The 17,730-nt window shown below is 37.8% G+C and overlaps 1 protein-coding gene and 1 non-coding gene across 11 annotated transcripts in view; both read right to left on the bottom strand.

Annotated features, from left to right (window-relative positions):
* Ppp3cc (protein phosphatase 3 catalytic subunit gamma) overlaps positions 1-17,730 on the bottom strand; it is an 83,906-nt gene that overhangs the window by 17,237 nt on the left and 48,939 nt on the right. For all 10 annotated transcript variants that reach the window (XM_063234868.1, XM_063234870.1, XM_023561625.2 and 7 more), the window contains 4 exons: positions 15,036-15,181; positions 9,788-9,927; positions 2,758-2,835; positions 2,572-2,666 (listed from right to left, as the gene is read on the bottom strand). In XM_063234868.1, coding sequence (XP_063090938.1) covers positions 2,572-2,666; positions 2,758-2,835; positions 9,788-9,927; positions 15,036-15,181 — 459 coding nt within the window. The remainder of the gene's footprint in view (positions 1-2,571; positions 2,667-2,757; positions 2,836-9,787; positions 9,928-15,035; positions 15,182-17,730) is intronic.
* LOC111754534 (U2 spliceosomal RNA) lies at positions 17,225-17,413 on the bottom strand. Its single transcript, XR_002789212.1, has one exon. It is a non-coding gene; the product is annotated as a U2 spliceosomal RNA (small nuclear RNA).

Below are 17,730 nucleotides of genomic sequence, written 5' to 3'. Positions count from 1 at the left end.
AAAAAAAAAAGCTTAGAAAACAACCAAGGAAAATAAGATTATGTTGAGATAAAGTTACCAATTACATCAACGCTGACAGAAAACTTAGGTAGAATGAACAATGGTTTAAAATATTTACTGCACAATAATCAAGAATGCAATCTGATCAGTGAGACAAAAGCAAACTAGCCATTAGAAATTGTCTAGTGCGTGCTAACTGAATTGGCATATTTTAACTCAGTTCACTGAAAAATTCACTGGACAATCAACACATATGAACAGTGAAGTTTAAAAGGGTGTAAGTAGAAGTCTTCACTATAAATATGAGGCAGAGGGCCATAAAGTATCCTTGAAGATATTTAACAACACAAGCTCCCAGCACTCCAGCATGCTAAGGCAGGAGGATCACAAGTTTGAGAACAGCCTGAGCAACTCAGCAAGACCGTGACTCAAAAAAAAAAAAATAAAAATAAAAAATGAAAAAGTGCTAGGCATGTAGCTAGACACAAAGACCTTGTGTTCAATCACCAGTACTGAGAAACACACACACACAGAGTAGATAAACACTAGATAGGGAAGAAACCAGAATGAAACTATGCTGCTAATGTATTGGAAATGTTAGAAAAGAGGAAGTAAGAACTAAAAAACTTAGGGAGAAACAGAACCTTGTAGGATAGCTAGGGCTCAGGGAAGAATGATGAGAAGCAACAAGAAAACATAAGGCTAGGAGAAAACTTAAAAGAAATGCTTCTTAAAAATGGTGACAAGGGCTGGGAATTTTGCTTCATGGAGAAAGGCTTGCCTAGCATGTGTGAGGCTCTGGGTTCTAAAGGGGTGGGGTTGGGTAACAAATCACTGAAAATACATAGGTGCTCTACCACTGAACCATATCCCAGCTCCCAGTTTACATATAAACAGAGCAATATTAAGTACACGATTTATCTCTTTGAAAATTACCTCCCCAGCTGCATATACAAGGTATGACTATAAAGTAATGAGACTTAAGAAATCACCAACTACAAACACACGACAGCTCATATATCAGATGAGTGGGGCCCTTTGATGTTATCGCATGAGGCACAACAGCAATAAATTGTTACAGTATTACAGCAGTTTGTATTTTGAACAATGCTTTAGTATTTATATTCATGATTCCAACTTATCTTCACCAACCCTAAATGCCACATATTTCAGAGATAAACTTAGGCCCAGAGAAGTTAAGTATCTTGCTAAATGTGACACACTTAAAAGTGAAGCAGGTGCCTAGCTTAGGGCTCTTTCAACAAGACTCCTTGCTCTACAATTAATCTGAAGATGCTGCCACTATTCAGAACGCTTTTGGAACTCTTCTTCTGGAATTGCCTCCAGAGCCAGTATAAATGCAACACAAGAAGAACCAGTCTCATTACCTTTTAATCATACCTTGTTCCGACCCCAAATGGTGTCACTGAGCTCAATCACTCACCTTTATTTATCAGTCTTCACTCCGAATGACTTTTGGATGTCCAAAAATCAAATCCACCCTCAAAGGACGAAGATTTCCCATCATTGAGGATAATCAAAAGAATGTGTCGCAGACTCTGAAGGCAATGCCAAAAGAGGAGTTCCAAAAATGTTTTTGAACAATGACTGCATTGTTGGAATACACACCTAGCCTCCCAGGATAACTGTTTTAAAGGGACAATACTCATCTGGATATATTTGTTTTAGCATGTTTGTATAAAAGTCCTATTATTTTATAGTCACACTTAATAAACAATGAAATGCAGACAAGAAGTTTTTGTAAGACCACTTCCCTGAAAGACAGTCTATGAACTATGAATCATAAATTTTTAAATTTGAAAACAAAACTTTAGCAGGATAAAGTCTTAGAAGCAGAATTTCTGAAACAAAAGGTATGTGCACATCCTCCCCCTCTCTATATAAATGTTATGAAACAAGTTTAGAAAGATTATGTGACTTCTCCAAAGTCACAATTAGTTTCTAACAGAGTCTGGACTAAAATGAAGACTTTTCCCCTGACTATATACTATTCATTCACTCTATCCTACTGTGTATCAGAAAGAACAAAAACAGCTTAATATTTTACAATGCTTAAAACATCAAATGATAAGAAACCAATAATTTTGCTAACATTTTATCATGACCTTGAAGTATTTTATTCTTCTTAAAACTTTTGACTCAGTAGTACAAGCCTGTAGTATCATTACTTGTATTCACAAAGAGCCCCAATCATGCAAGAAACAGCAGCAGCATGAATTTTAAATTTCTTGGCCTTTATTTCAATTAAAATCTCACTTTTTCCATTTTCTGGGGAGGGGCATTGATGCTGCAGATTGAACCTAAGCCTTGTACATGCTAAGCACAAGCTTTAGCAGTGAGCTACACCTCTTACAAAAAATCTTTTTTCTTATTTAAAATTTATATATAAAAATAAATACTTCAGGGGGTAGCTCCATGGTAGAATATATGCTTAGCATGTACAAGGCCTTGGTTCAATCCCTAGCATCAAGAGGTAAACAAATACCATAATTAGACTAGAGTTCATATGTACTCACAAATTCAAACTCAAATATTGTGGGGCTCCTTTACCTTTATTGTTATAGACATCTAGGTAATTAGGGGCAGAGAAAATTGTAATAAGTGATGGAAAGCCGGTGGTCTGGCTCTTCCTGTACATTCGATACCTGGAAGAGAGATGAAAGCCTGTCTTGATATCAAAGGTTAAAAACAATCTGCTGTGATATTTGGTTTTATTACAGTTTTAATGTAACTTACCCAGCGTCTTGAGCTTCATGGGCTCTGATTATTGATAATAAATTGTTGTTCTGTAAAAATTCACAAACTGCAGGGTAACTGAAAATTAGAAGACATAAATTCCAAATTAAAACAACTATTTTTTAATAGAATGAGGTGACAAGCAAGATGATATGAATGGTTTTGTTTCGAGATTATAGATATACACGGCTGAAATTAGACAAGATGGGAAACATTCAGGGTGTTATACTCATAGACTCAAACCACTGAAATTAGTAATCATGACTATTTTTCATTTCACTAATATAAGCTATAGGTCATATATAAAGATAACACACAACCCTAGGGAAAGAGCTTCTCACCTTTTAATTTCTTTTATCTTAACCCACAGTAGTAATGATGCAAGACCTGAACTTTTCCTGGTATTTTGATGTAAAAAAGTACCAGAGTAGCATGAATGTGCATATATACATATGCTATAAACTGAATACATAATTTTCCTCAACCATCAAATTATCAAGCTATTAGAAAAGTGAAATATACTTATAGCTTTACATGTAACATCAACCTCAAGATGATTTTATACAAGATTATTACAGGAATAGGTATAAACACTATAGCTAACTACATCCTAACAAAAGGTGTGATATCTGCACATGACTAAAATACTTAGTACTATTATCTTTCTGAATGACAAATATCTGGTAGGAAGAACTGGATAATATAATATATTAAACTGGAATTATCTAAGTATTAATTATTTAGTTTATTTTTAAAAATCTTTCTCATTAGTGTTGGGGATATAGCTTTATGACATGGCACCTGCCTGTCAAGCATGAAGTCATGAGCTCAATTCCTGATACCAAAAAACCCAAAAAATCTTTCTCATTATTAGAGAAAATTTACTTTTAAGATAAATTATGGATGACATCATCAAAATGGCAGATCACAAAGTCCCCAGCCCTGACACCGAAGCAACAAATTGGCAGCAATTTACAAGCTAAGTGCTGCTGTAGGGCCCTCAGGATTGAGGTTGTGAGGTCTTGGTGTAGCCCAACCAAAGGAGAGCCACAGTAAAAAGGAAGCCCCTCAGCCCTAAACCCACGTACACCCAGAGGCAGCCTGGCCCTATAAAGACTTGCCTATAGCGTCACTTGTCTGCAGTCTTGTAGCAGCCCCATCTGCTTAGGCACCTGGGACAAGCCATGACTACTACCGATACTGGTAATAGACTGGCAGCCAAATCCAATGGTACTGCCAGAGCGGGCCTATGGCCAAGCTCTAGCCTCACTCTGCTGTGGCCAAGAGGTAGTCCCAGTCCTGTGTTCTCTGTCCTGGAAGGAGCCACACCTGTCCATGCTCCAGGACTGCTGATGGGACCCTAAGGCAGACCTAAACAGACCCTGTGACCTTGTTCAAGACTCATTCTATTGAGTTTCAGAGGCATTTGTGTCTACCCAGGCATATGAGATGACACACAGCATACCTGTCCATGCTATAAAGGGCATGCAGACCACCAACTGTGGACCCTGTGGTAGCCCTGTGACCCACCTGCAGCCCCACTCAGCCATGATCCCAGAGTAGCCCCAAAAGTCTGCTTCCCAGCAGGTGTTTACCTGACAAAACAAATCTGTACAGATTGAGAGAGGTGTTTGCTTCTTCCAGTCCACAGATACATGTGCACATCTACATAGATTATGAAGTATCACCAAAGAAAACTAATAAAGCTCCAATAACTGACCCTAAGGAAATGAAGATTCACAGAATGCATGACAAAGAATCTACTATTTCAAAGAAACTCTAGGAGCCACAAGAGTACAACTAGACAACTAAATGAAATCAGGAAAACAACACAGGAACAAACTGAGATGTGCAGTAAAGCAACAGAAATAGGGATAGGTATTTAATTCAATAGTAGAGTTTGTGTTTAGTATGCGCAAGGCCTTGGGTCAATCCCTAACCCCAAGGGAAAAGAAACAAAGGAAAGAAAAGAAACCCTAAAATCCAAACAGAAACCCTAGAAATGAAGAATACAATGACTGAACTTAAAAAAAAAAAATCCAATAAAAAGTTCCAGCAGCAGATTCAGCTGTGCCCAGGAAAAGAATTATTGTACTCAAAGACAACTCACTTGAAATTATCCAAATAGAAAAAAAAAAAAAAAAAAAAAAGGAAAGGATACGAGTATAAAAAATGGGCCAGGAATTTAGCTCAGTGGCCATAAGCGCCTGCCTTACAAGCGCATGGTTGAGTTTGATCCCTGGTACCAAAAAACAAAACAAAAAAAGAGTATAAAAAGTATAAGAGACTTATGCAACAGCAGTAGTCAAATAATATATGCATAGGAGTTCAAGAAAAAGAATAAAAGGAGCAGAAATCTCATTTAAAAAAAAGAGCTAAGAATCTTGCAAATCTAGGGAGAGAAACAGACATCTCAATTCATAAAGCCCACATGGCTCAAACAAATTAAAATGGTCTAAACTGAGACGCATTATAAACTGTTAAAAGTTAAAGCCACAGACAGTTTTGAAAGTAGAAAGAGAAATTAGGCACTTTATGAAAAGGAGCTTTCATAAGACTATCAGTGGACTTCTGAGCAGAAACTTTGCAGGCCAGGAGAGAAGGGGATGATCTATTAAAATTAAGAAAGAAGAGAGAGGGAGGGAGGGAAAAGGAAAGAAGGAAAGAGAGAAGGGAAAGGAGAAGGAGGGAAGGGGAGGGAAGAGAAGGGAAAAGAAAGACCACTGCGTCAACCAAAATCTGAAAGGATTTTACCCAGCAAGATGTCATTTGACAGTGAAGTCAGAGTTGGGTGCAGCGGTGCATGTCTGTAATACCATGACTCTTGAAGGCTGAAGCAGGAGAATTACAAATTAGAGCCCAGCCTGGGAAACTTAGCAATTTATGGAGAACTTATTTCAAAAATTAAAAAAGAGGGAGGAGGAGGGGGAGGGGGAGAGGAGAACAGAGCAATGCAGGAAGGAGAGTAAGTTGGGATTGTAGCTCTGTACAATGGTCCCAGGTACCTTTGGTACCACAAATATGGGAGAGTTTATTAGCATAAAATCTTCTTTCCTCCTTTTTTTTTTTTTTTTTAAGTTTTTATTGGTACCAGGGATCGAACTCTTGACCGCCTGCTTGCAAGGCAGGTGCTTATGCCGCTGAGCTAAATCCCCAGCCAAGCATAAAATCTTCTTAAAGAAACTTTAGGTTAAAATGAAAGGGGGCTGAACACGAAAACATAAAATAGTGTCCTGTATGTGACTAAAGTTAAATTCTCAGCTAAAGGTAACTACAATAACTATACAATGTTTGATGTGAATCCCAAAGTTAAAAAAAAAAAAACCAGAAAAGTTCAGCATAGATACACAAAGCTAAAAACCAAAGCACATTAGTACAAAAAAATCATCAAATCACACAGACATGAAATGAACAGAAGAACTATAAAAGAAGACAGAAAACAATACCAAATGACAACTTTCCCTGTCCCTAATCAATTTATCTCCTTAGAAACATAAAGTGACTGGATAAAATAGCCAAGATCCAACTACACGCTGTCTATAAGAGAATCATTTACATTCAAGGATATACATAAGCCAAAAAGCAAAGGGATAGGGCCTGGGGATTTAGCTCAGCGGCATAAGCACCTGTCTTGCAAGCAGGCGGTCGTGAGTTCAATCCCCAGTACCAACAAAAAAGAAAAAAAAAGCAAAGGGATGGAGAAAGATATTTCATGGTAATAGCAATCAAAATAAATCAGAAGTGGCTATACTTAAATCAGACAGAATAGAGTAAGTCAGAGAAAATTCCACAAATAACTTGATGGAAAAAAAAATGGGTCAAGGACTTAACAGACATTTGAACAAAAACATACATATGGCTAACAAGGTATATGAAAGACTACCCAACATCACTAATCATCAAGGAAATACAAATCAAAATCATGACGACATAGTTCCAAATACCTGTCAGAATGCTATTACCTAAAGACAAAAAGTACTGGCAAGGATACTTTAGAAAATGAAACCCTTGGTACAACACTGGTGGAGATATAAATTAGTACAGCCACTGTGGAAAATTGGAAATTCCTTAAAAAATTATAAACAGACCACATGATTCAACCATCTGACTTCTGGGTATACTTCCAAAGAAAATAAAATCAGTATTTGAGTAAGTATCTTTCTTCCCATGTTCATCAAAACACCTTTCATAATAGCCTAGAATATGGAAACAACCTAAATAGTGCATGTGTATGTGAATGCGATTGTGTATGTGTATGTATAAAATTCACACTTAGAAGAAGGAAAATGTTCTAAGAATTTGTAATAACATGGATAAATCTGGAAGATGTTCACTGCATATGATCTTGTAGAATCTAAATTTGTTGAAGGAGTAGAATGATGGCTTACAGAGCATTAGGAGTTGGGGAAATGGAAAGATGTTAGTCAAAGAGTTCAAAATAGGGTGGAGGTACAGTTCAGCGGTAGAGTACATACTTAGCACGGTGACTACCATTAAGGATACCTAAACTTTGTAAAGGGGTAGAGTCTAAGTGTTCTCACCACATACAAAAAAGGCAACTATGTGAGGTGATGGATACGTTAATTAGGTAGGCTGACTGTGGTGGTGATTTCACAATGTATATGTGTATCAAAATATCTAGCTGTACACCTTAAATACATACCTTTTATTAGCCAATGATACCTCCATAAAGCTAAACATAAATAAATGATGCACACTCACAAGACATAAAGTTTAAAAATACAAGTGTAAACACTCAAGGTCATGAGTTCGATCCCTGGTACCAAGAAAAAAAAAAAAAAAAGACAACACTGAAATACGTCCTTTCTACTTCCAGCTACCCTGAAAGCCATCAGGATTCCTGATTTCTTGAGTACTCAAAAACAAAAGCCAATCTGACCAATTCCAAGCAATCACATATGTCTATCCCCTTTCTCCTTTTTTTTTGAATGTTAGCAGATGATACACACAATTCTGTACTATATATTTTTCACTTTTATTAGTGATTATTTCATACCAGTACATAAACAGCTTGTTTTTTCATTTTGAAAAAATAGCCTAAAAGATCAATGTCTGAATGTATCACACACTATGGTTTTTATCACCCTTTTATCATAAATAACCCAAAGGAATAAACATATTTCACAAACTTGCAGGTAGAATTGATCCTCATTAGTTGAAGTAACAAGTGTTCTGTCATGTTGCTTCAAAAGTGAATTAATGAAGAATAAATTATTATTCCTATGAGAAATATAGTGTTAATATCCTATACACTTTTGGTCATATTTACATTGACTAATTAATATATAACCCTGTTTCAGAAGTAGGGGTCCCCCTCCAAATGGGACTGAATCCATAGCTTGTATTACACCGAGCTATAGCCCCAGCCCTTTTTTTGTTTTGTTTTGTTTTTTGGTACTGGAGATCGAACTCACGACCTCCCATTCACCAAGCAGGCATTTAGGGCGCTGAGCTAAATCCTTAGCTCCCTTTTTTATTTTTTTGAGATAGAATCTTGCTACATTGTAAGTTGCCTAATTTGGTGGGTTCAAACTTGAAATCCTCCTGCCTCAGCCTCTCAGAAAACTGGGATTACTGATATGTGCCACCATGTGTATTTTAGAGATGCTTTACTTAAATATATTACTGATTCATGGATGCTGAATGCACAGCCAACATCATAATTCATTACTGAACTAAAACTGTCAAATTTTCTATGTAAGGTACATTGCAGACTTCTTGTGCTTCGCAACAGTGGACAGCATTCCAGCACTAAGCCTGAGTGCCATTTAAAACAGTAAAATCACTAACAAAAAGCACAAAACCACAGAAATCGTTGCACTATATAAGTAGCACCAAGAATACAGGTACTTACAGTATGATGACTGAACCAAGACAACAGAGTGTTACATAGTTAACCCAGCAGAAACACTTTGTGTGGGGTAAACTAATCTTTTTGTTCCTATCACAGTGCATGTCCATTAATGACTGTGAAAGATTTGAATTGATTTTGGGGTTACAAATAAATCTTAGTGAGTAGAAGAATTCACAAATATGGAATCTGCAAACACTGAACATCCACTGTCTATCCACAGGATTCAAACTTCAAAACAGATTTTCTGGATCAAGGGCATGTTCATATATAACAGACATTGCCAAGGTTACTTCTACAGAAATTATGCTTCACATTCTACCATTCCTAACAATGTAAAAAGTAAAATTAAACAATTTTACCACTTATATCACTTTGAAAAGTTGGTAGAAAGAATGCAAATAGCGTCATTTACAAAAGTACTAACATAGAGTATGTGTTTCATTTAATTAATGTGCTATTTTAGCTATAAAACAGATATTTAGGGGAGAATATACATGTTTTACCACATAAAATAATTTGTATTTCAAATATTCCTATATTTTGGGGGGCAAACCACAATAAAAGCTCACATGTGGAAATCAGGACAATAGCCAACTTCCAGGAAATGTCCTGTGCTTAGATCACGATGTCCTGTTCTTTTTATATCTTTGTCTATTCAAATGGTTCCAAAAGCTGGAGAGCTTTTTAAAAATAACAGGATTGCCCTGTCTCAGGCATACTGAATCACAATTTCTGGAAAGAGAGTAAACATATCTTTTTTTTTTTTTTTTTTTTTTTTTGTACTGGGGATCGAACTCATGACCTCGCACTTGCCAGATAGGCACTTGTGCCAATAAGCTGTATGTCCAGCCCTAAAATATCTTTTTTTAAAATGAAAATATATAAATGATGTTTAGGAACAAATACCCTAGATAGTTTACAGTCAGGCAATGTTGAAGCACTGAAAGATGTCCAATCATGTTTGATATATTATACTTTTAGGGTATAACACCCATGAAAATATAAAACATACAAAATGTTTTTGTCTCCTATTCAAAAGTTAAACAGAAATTCCTGTACCACACATTTCAGATATAAAATGCTTAAAAATAATTTGGTTTTAAAGCACATCACAAAGGATTTTCTTCTTTTAATTTTCTACTTCGATTAACTTACCTGAAAAAGTAAGAGCACCCTCGGACAGTGTTGTGGGTATAGTTCTCCAAGGTCTTTTCACTGCCATAGTCCTCCGAGGGATCAGACCAAAGCAGGTCACACACTGGCCCAAAGGCTGGAGGTTCAGTAAACCTGTCTAACTGGAAGACATGCAAAAGCCAGAAGACAAAAATCAGGAAAACAAAAAGGCTCTTAGAAGCAGGTAGGTCAAAAACCCTCTTCTACCTGTAGGAATGTATTAGGAGAAAAGATATAAACCCACAAAGAGTTTTCCTGCAAAAAAAAAAAAAGCCCAAAAAACTAACTTTAAACAACTTGAATTTGTAATTTTTATTATTTTCCATGTAAATATTCATTCACTGCTGTCCTCTAACCATACCATTGAAAGGATTTCCACTTCCTTGGGATGGGGGCATGGCTCAGTGTGCACTGCATGCCTGGGTTTGCTGCTCAGCACATCAAGAAGACAGAAAGGTCAGAAAGGACATCCTCCCGCCCCAATCTTAAAGCAGTGCTCATTCAATCTGAATGTGAAATCGGTCACTAGAGAGATACTATTTTAGGAAAACCATGTGAGGGTAACTTCTATTGCCTGTGGGGACCAGTGTCACCAGGAGAGCAGGAAGGTTTTAGACTGGTTCTGTTCATTATTTATTTCACTTCAATGGACAGTTATTTTAAAAGAATATTAGTTTAATTTTATATAGGGCTTTCATTTTTCCATTCTATGCAGTAGAGACATTTCAACATCAGTTACTAACACGATTTTAGTCATTACTGCTTTAGTAAAAGTATAAAGGCCAAAAGAATACAAGTAACTAGAGCAGAGCAGTGCCAAGAGGATAACTTCTGCTGAATAAGAAAGGAGCTATTTATTAATAAAATTGACTGAGAATTGTTAAATCCAAGATTTACTGTATAGAAGCGAAAGGCTTATTTAAGACAGTAAAGTCAGAGAAAAGCCAGTGTGTACAGGTTTACTCCACTATCCTCAGAAAGTTGACTTTCTATATTTATTTGAGACAGGATCTCACTCTGTGGTAAGGCTTCCCTTGAACTCACAATGATCGTGCTTTCTTTTTTTTTTTTTTTTTTTTTTTTTTTTTTTTATTTTTTTCGTTTCTTAACTTTTAATTTTTTTTTTAATTTTTTTTTTTAAATTTTATTTAAGGAGAAAAGAAAAAAAAGCAGAGAAAGGGTACAAGTTATACAGATTTGCAGAAAAAAAAATGAACAGTAGGAAATTACTAGTTAATGGATTACATATTGTCATCTTAGAAATAATTGTTCAAGTCACAAAATTAAAGCTTGTAAAGTGGACATTCCATCAATGATACTGCAAACAGTTCTGTTCAACGATCCAATAAAACTCTGTGATATCATTTTTTATCTTATACACTTAAATATACATGCAGTTATATAGTACAGAGCACTTTCTTTTCCTCTCTTTTGTACAATGACTATTACACATTTTGGGTTTCATTGCTCCCATGGTTCTTATTACTTTTTTGGAAGAGAGTAAAACCAAATGTGACATAACAGAACAGAATCGGTCAAGTCAAAAGGGTGGACATAATAGATAATGTGAAAACATAATACAAGGTGATCAACAATGGTTACCATAATGCCTCCCGCTATCTCTAATAGAATTGCCTATATTGTTAGTTACAATACAATTGAACAAAACTGTAAAGAATAAAACCGACAAAACCAAAACATTGGAGACATTGTAGGTCTTCAAAAATAGATAAAAGTCAATGAGAATGGGCGTTATAATGAATCTCATTATCTTCACAGCTGATGCCTAAATTTTCGAACCTGATACTATCCAGCAAAACAGAATGGGGGAACATCAGTTAAAAACCAGATGGTGAGAGTAATACAGGGCTTTAAATCGAGGTAATGGAAAGTCAAAGTGGGTTACTATAATATATCCTGCTATTTTTTCCTTTAATTAAAAGGATAAAAATAAAAAAGTAAATAATGGAGTGGAGATTGAGATAAAAGAGGGCATAACAACGAAACAGCACAGATCAAAACATAACCATTTAAGCAGAATAGTGTTTCACCACCAGATAATCCTGACCTAAAAGTAGTTACCATATTATCTCTTTCCTTGAAATCCTTGAGTACAACTTCGTATACTGTAGCATTAAGTATATCAAAACAATGTAAAACCATTCAAGAGAATGACAGCATTACAGAGTATTTAGAATCGACTAACAGAAAATGAACAATGGTTTCTGTATAATCTCCTTGTCTTTAAAAGGTTTTTGCTTATACTATCATACATAATAAAATCCAGTAAGATACAACCTATTTGGACCATTGGAGACAGAAGGACAAAAGCTAGATGAGACTTCAAAACAAGATGATACTAAATCAGTATTACCTATTAAGATGTCATTTTCTCTAAAATAGCTGTTCCTACCATCCAATCTTCTCTGCCTCATTTCTGTTGAGCTCTTATTCTGTCAGTAGCTGTCAGTTTGTCTTCTTCACTTTGTTCTCTGCTCCATTCGTTGTGGCCTCCATTATTTCTGGATTCTTTGTATTTTTCTTTTTTTAGAATATCCTGCAATACTCTCTGTAGAGTTGAATTGGTGGTTGCAAATTCCCCCAGTTCCTCTTTATTCTGGAAGCACCTTGTTTTTCCATCAATTTCGAGGGACAGTTGTGCAGGATATCTCAATCTTGGCTGGAGATTATTATCTTTCAAAGCTTGAATTATTTCCCCCCAAGCTCTTCGTGATTTGATGGTTTGTGCAGAGAAATCTGCTGTAATTCTGATGGGTGCCCCCTTGTAAGTGGTCTGCTTCTTGTCTCTGACAGCTTTTAATATTCTGTTCTTGTATTGAATTTCTGGAATTTTTATTATTATATGCCTGGGTGTTGCTCTGTTTGGGTTGTAGGTAGCTGGGGTCCTGTATGCCTCATACATCTGAGTATCTTTACCTTTTGCTAAATTAGGAAAATTCTCCTGGATTATTTCTGTGAGTAGCTTTTGTAGTTCATTTGTTTGTGTCCCTACTTCTTCTTTTATGTTCTTAATCCTTAAGTTATGGCTCCTCTTATCATCTTCTTGTCTTTGTATTATTGCTGTTTGTTTCTTTGTTATTTTTAAGAAGTTTTTCATTTCATTCTCCCATATTACAATTCTGCCCTCCAGTTCAGATAGTCTGTCCTTAGTTTCTTTCAAGCTGTTATGCCAGTCTTCGATAGACTTCTTAGTTTCTTGGTAGTCCCTTTGAACCTGCTTCACGTATTCTATGCTTTCCCTGTTTTCTCCATCAAACACTTCTCCCCTCTTTTTCTGTTCTTCCATTCCACCATCTGTTTTTTCTTGGGTGGTGCTTAGTATTTCTCTAACTATTTTGCATACTTCTAGCTTCAGGTCGTTGATAACTTCATTCCTGAATTGGTCTATGAGGCTCTCTATATGGCGCCTTATGTGTAATGGTGCGGTGTCTGTTATTGCCTGTTTCTTAGAATTGGGGGCCGAGGAGCCTTTCTTGTTGCTGCCTCTTCCCATATTCTCTGTTCCTTATATATGCAAGCTTATATGAGAGGCCTAGCTTCTCTCTCTGTCAGCCACAGCCTGATCGAATTGCGCCGGTTAGGTGTTTCCACTCACTGCTGCACACCAGGCAGCCTACGCGGGGGCCCGCCCCTCCCGGCCTCCGTCAGGCTCTGGGATCTGGGTTGGGCCAGCCTACGGGGTCCGCCGGCAGCGTCACGCAGGCCAGACACTTTTCACCAATCCCGCCCGAGAGGGGAATGTGTGGCTGGAGTCGCCAGCGCGCCCTGCTCCCACAGGACTGCCCGGGCCCAGAAAGTCCGCTGGAGTCAAACTGTGGTGGAGTGTCAGTTTCTCTCACTCACCTCGCCACAAGTCAGAACATGCCTCCCTGCCTGTCCTGTTTTCGACTCCGTTCACAGACTCCCGTTCTCAGAGTTTCCGTGCGTCTCTCTCCTTGCCGAGCCGACGTAGAGGCAGCCAGCCACCGCGCGGCGGGAAACCCAAATGGCGTGGGGTCCAGCCTCAGCAGCGAGGCTTTTCTGTTCCTGTTTTAGCACCAGGACTGCATTCCAAGTTGGTTTCTCTCAGCCGAGTTCGTTCCTGAGTCAGCAGAGCATAACTCCACCTGCTTATGTCTCTTTAGTCCGCACCATACCTGGCTTCTGAGCCTAGTTTTCAGAGAGCCTCCGGTAGTTGCTGTTATCTGTCCGCCATGTTCTCCCGGAAGTCCGATCGTGCTTTCCTTAGCCTCTTGAGTGCTGGGATTATAGACATGTGCCACCATGCCCAGCAGGAGGCTGACTTTAATTCAGAGAAAAAGTTTTTTGTTTTTTGCTTTTTTTTTTTTAAAGTACCAGGGATCAAACTCATGACCTTGCACTTGCCAGAAAGGCACTTGGTGCCACTGAGCTATATTCCCAGTCCCAGAGAAAATAGTTTTACAAACACACAAATCTCTACTTTCAGTAACTACACAAGAAGACTAAGAAAATACAAAGGTAAAGAAGATCATCATGTAGAACAAAGATTGGTCCTCTTTTTGCAATGAAGACAAAGAGTCTTTGAAATAATGACCATGTAAGGCAAGTGGAACAATTAAACTTTATCATTTACAATGTCAAAGTCGGTGAATTGGGCCTGAGGATGTAGCTCAGCAGCACAGCACCTGCTTGGCTAGTGCAGGTCCTTGAGTTTGATTCCTGGCACTGGGAAAACAAAAAAACAAAACAAAACAAATACCAAGCAACTTCGTCAAGGACTAGGATTATATCCCAGTTTTGTTCCCTCTGTATTTTGCCATAATTTAAGTTTCAAGGCAGGCAAGATGGTACGCATCGTACCTTTAGCTACTCAGAAGGCTGAGGAGGAAAACAGGAACCAGGGTCAGTGAGACCCTGTCAAAACAAAAAGGGGTACAGATATGGTTGAGTGGTAAGTGAGCCTCAGTTCAATCCCCAGGCGGTGGTGGTAGAATTATTTCATAGCTTTAGCCTAAGAATTTTACACTTCTATTGAAAAAGGCACAGAATTAATTTTTAAAATGCAAGAAAATTGCTGGTAAATTTGTATCAATTTAAGCAGAATCTTACAACAAGGAGACCATAGGTAATTTCTATTTTCTTATTTTTGATTATCTGCATTTTAAAATTTCAGCTAAAAATGTATCAGTTGGCTGCAATAAAAAAATATTTAAAAACATATCTGTGAGAATAATAAGATATTACTTACTTTCCTAATGTCATCTAAACAAGTGATTTCAGGTGACATTCCTCCATGGACACAGAGAAACTGCTGGTTTAAGAGGGCAGCAAGAGGAAGACAATCAAACGTGTCCATACATGCCTCATACACCCGTTCTGAATATTTGATTAGACCTAAAAAAAAAAAGGAAAAAACTGTAATATATGAAAAAGAATATAAGCCAGAAGAGTACAAGGCTATGTCAGAGTCATTTATTTACTTTAGGCAAATTTGAAAACACAATCATCTTTGTAAAGATATTTTTGAAAAGTTACAAAAGTTTAACAAACCTCTGTCCTCTCTAAAGACAAGTGTGACCTAGGATTAACTTTCCAGTTTTGTTGCCCTGGAAACCTGATAAGGTGACTGTCAGATGTCTCATTAGGCAACACTGCTTATGGTAAAAATTACTCCATTACCTGGCAGGAGGTGATAGCTTTGGGCTCCTTTCAGGGTGGTGACTCATAAGTCAGTATGTCCTTTTGGGACCCTGGAAGCTCTTCCAATAAAGCTTTTACAAGTGATACTGGCACTTGTCATGCATGAGCCTTTTAAAACAGAGTGGTTCCCGCCCTACTTAGCGTGGATACTGTTTCCTTGTTCAGTGTACCCAACCTGTAACTTCGGAGGGGAAATGAAGCAAAAGCTGTCCACGCTCCCACAGGGACTATACCACCAAACAGCAAGACCTACATCTTCTAAGCAGAGGCCACACCTGGCCAGTGGTAGTCCTGGGAGTCCAAATAACTCACTCTCAAAAGAATGGTAGATATTTAATTGGAAACTGGAGATTTAAGAGGTCGTAACAAAATAACAATCTTTTTGCTCATGATTTTAAAAATCTACAAGTTATGTCCTTATTCAACTTTAAATAAAAATGTTTGGCTTAATGAATTATATTTTGATGCAATTGTCAAGTTGGGACACACACCAAGAAATACTTCAGTGGGCAGAAGGTGAGGACTCTACAATTCTTCAGGCAGGTAAGATCATGAAATAATAAGTAGGAGACTAGAAGATAGGCTTTCGTTTAAATAAAAAGAGCAGTTTTCTCTTTTTGGATGCTACGGTTTGGATGTCATTTGACTGTGTCCCCCAAGTGTCCATGCGTTGGAAGGCTAGGCTCCAGGATGGGCATGGGTAGAGTGGAGCCTAGTGGGAAGTCCATGGGGGCTGTCCTCAGAAGGAATGAATGCAGTTCTGAGATTCAAGTTAGTTCCTGCTAGACGGTTGCAATAAAAAAACAAAACTGGCCCCTCCCAGTCTCTGACTTCCTGGCTCATTTCACGATGTGATCTCTCTTTAGCATGTTCTCTTACCATGATGGTGTCCACTGCAACCACTGTGAGGTCCTCACCAGCACAGAAATAATGCCTACCCCATGTCCTTGAACCTCCAGAACTATGGATCAAGCAAACCTCTTTTCTTTATAAAACACCCACCCTTGCTGGGTGTGATGGTCCATGCCTGTAATCCCAGTACTAGGAGGCTGAGACAGGAGGATGGCTATGAGTTCAAAGACAGCATAGGCTACATAGTGAATTCAAAGCCAGCCTGCACTACATGGTGAAACACTGTCTCAAAAAAAAAAAAAATATCCATCACCTTAAAGTATTTTGCTATAGTAACTGAAAACATTATAAACATTATACTTGACCTTAGGTTTCAAAGTTAGTAGATGCCTGGTAAAGAAGGCCAGAACTCTAATAGGCAGCCCTAGAGCACTGGGAGCTCTTCTGCTTCCAAGATTCTGTACAGATTAGATGGCCTACAGTCCAGGAGAACTGAGCTCTACCTAGCAAATAGGATTATCCTGACAGTAATGATTTCTGCACTTGTTTTCTTTTTTGTTTGTTTTTCTGTCTTTTTTTATAATTGTCTTTTTTTTTTTTATACCAGGAATCAAACTCACAACCTCACACTTTGTCAGGCAGGTGCCTGTGCTGCTTAGCTATATTTCCAGCCCCAAGATTTTATTTTATTATTTTTTTTATTTTTTGGGGGGACAAGATCTCATTATGTAGTCTCAGACTGGCCTTGAACCCACTATGTAGCTTAGGCTGACCTCAAACTCACAGTGACCCTCCTGCCTCAGCCTTCCAAGTGCTGAGACCACGGTAACATGTTCCTGGCTTTTATTTCATTAATTTTGAACACTGGCTTTATAACCCCCCACCCTGGGGTGCACTGTTTCTGGAGTTACTATAATACCAGGTCAATGCATTGGGTGGACATAGCAACCTCTTGTTACATCTTCCTGTTTCAAACGTCCATTTAGTATATTGTCCTTGGTTAGAGGGCATATCAGATATTAACTGATAAGAACAAACACTGCCCTTGATCTAAAGCAAGGGCCAAGAAGCAATCTCTCCAGGCTTTTAGAAAAGACATTTCAGTATCAGAGCCTGGCCTTGGCAAGCTTTGAGGAATGAAGTAAAGTCAAGAGAGTGCAGTACCTAGGTGGTGGGAATGATTAAAGATGGCCCTAAGGGAGGTATAAATCAGGGAGCCACAGTTGAGGTTATATGCTTTTCTACTGTATGATGTAAAGGTTTTTTTTACTGCCAAAATCAAACAATCCTTTTTCTCCTAAAAATCTTAGGATCCAGAGTTTCCTCTGTTGCCAACATCAATAAGGAATGCCTTTCTAAGGGTCCTAAATTCAAATACAGGCAACAATCTA

Source organism: Cavia porcellus, unplaced genomic scaffold (genome assembly GCF_034190915.1).
Source record: "Cavia porcellus strain 051 isolate PalLab524CR breed Dunkin Hartley unplaced genomic scaffold, mCavPor4.1 scaffold_24, whole genome shotgun sequence".
Classification (NCBI taxonomy): Eukaryota; Metazoa; Chordata; class Mammalia; order Rodentia; family Caviidae; genus Cavia; species Cavia porcellus.
The sequence above is the reverse complement of the archived record's forward strand: the minus strand, read 5'-3'. Positions and strand labels throughout refer to the sequence as shown.